Source organism: Myzus persicae, unplaced genomic scaffold (assembly GCF_001856785.1).
Source record: "Myzus persicae strain clone G006 unplaced genomic scaffold, MPER_G0061.0, whole genome shotgun sequence".
In the NCBI taxonomy this organism is placed as follows: domain Eukaryota; kingdom Metazoa; phylum Arthropoda; class Insecta; order Hemiptera; family Aphididae; genus Myzus; species Myzus persicae.
In genome coordinates this window covers 26-1,175 of record NW_019103683.1, presented here as the reverse complement: position 1 = coordinate 1,175, position 1,150 = coordinate 26, and the positions used below count along the sequence as shown (strand labels likewise).

The 1,150-nt window shown below is 30.7% G+C and overlaps 1 protein-coding gene across 1 annotated transcript; it reads left to right on the top strand.

Moving 5' to 3' along the window:
• Positions 1-6: 6 nt before the first annotated feature.
• On the top strand, positions 7-887 carry LOC111035024. The gene is made up of 3 exons (XM_022316511.1): positions 7-257; positions 317-545; positions 612-887. Exons 1-3 carry the CDS (start codon positions 199-201, stop codon positions 849-851), a joined length of 528 nt encoding a protein of 175 aa, XP_022172203.1. The 5' UTR covers positions 7-198; the 3' UTR covers positions 852-887.
• Positions 888-1,150: the final 263 nt, after the last annotated feature.

Sequence of the window (1,150 nt, the reverse complement as noted above, 5' to 3'; positions counted from 1 at the left end):
ACAGAGTTATCAGTCTCTTATCTAACAGTCATATTATGATACCATATTATTGTACACACACCATATTATTGTATGTTATATCATTGTAAACTTGTTTTTCGTATTCGTGAAATATCTTATAAACCCAGATGTTAGATTAGTCGTGTTTTTAACGTACATTTGTGTTATTTGGTCCTTTTTATATTTTATAAAATAATTATGTGTCGTGTAATTCTCGAAGAAGTCATTTCACCTAACAGACGAATTTTACAAAATGCGTAAGTGTTAGTAATTTTTAATTATTTTGCTATATATAAATATATTTTTTTTTATTCAGTGAGATAATTGAGTCACCAGTCGTTCGGGAAGCTAACCCTGACACAATTATATACTTGAGGTGGTTATATCAAGAATTTGAACGTACTCGTGGATCTGGTGAGAGGGTGTGGGCTTGGTATGTACAAGCGAGAACTTTTGCTCGACAATTCAATATTGAATTTCGAGTATTGGTTATGCTGTTGCATGATAATCATTATGATTCTTCAATTCCGCAAGATGAGGCTATAGTAATTTTAAATAAAATATTGAGGTTAATATGATTGGATTTACTAATATCAGTTAATTTATTATAGATTCAGTTATCGTTTCATGAGTTGATGCGATCAGCTGTTAGAATACGTAGACATACCCAATACTACGTCATAATGCAGTTTGTGTACGGCCTCAGGAGAATAGTGGTTTTTGATTCTGAACGTATTAGGGAAAAATTGGAAATGGATTGGACGTTGAATGTTCTTACCATGCTATCATATTTAGATTTAGATCTTGATACTTCACGTTTTATTTTACATAGAATAAGAAATCTGAATTAAAAATTATCTAATAAATAATATTTTCCTTATAACCATACATCAGTTTATATATTATTTCAGAAAAACTATATGTTCACTATTTTTACTCACATAATATCTATTTTTACCTAACATAATGTTTCTCCAAATATTTGAAAATAATAATAATTCTAACAAAGTAAACGTTTCACCCCTCCGTCACCATAAAATGTTTGAGATCAACGGAGGCTCGCTCTGTACCTTACCCATATGGCTATGATCGGACAGTGTGTATCAGTCTTTTGTCTGCTGTACACACATTTCACGTTTACAGTTTTTGT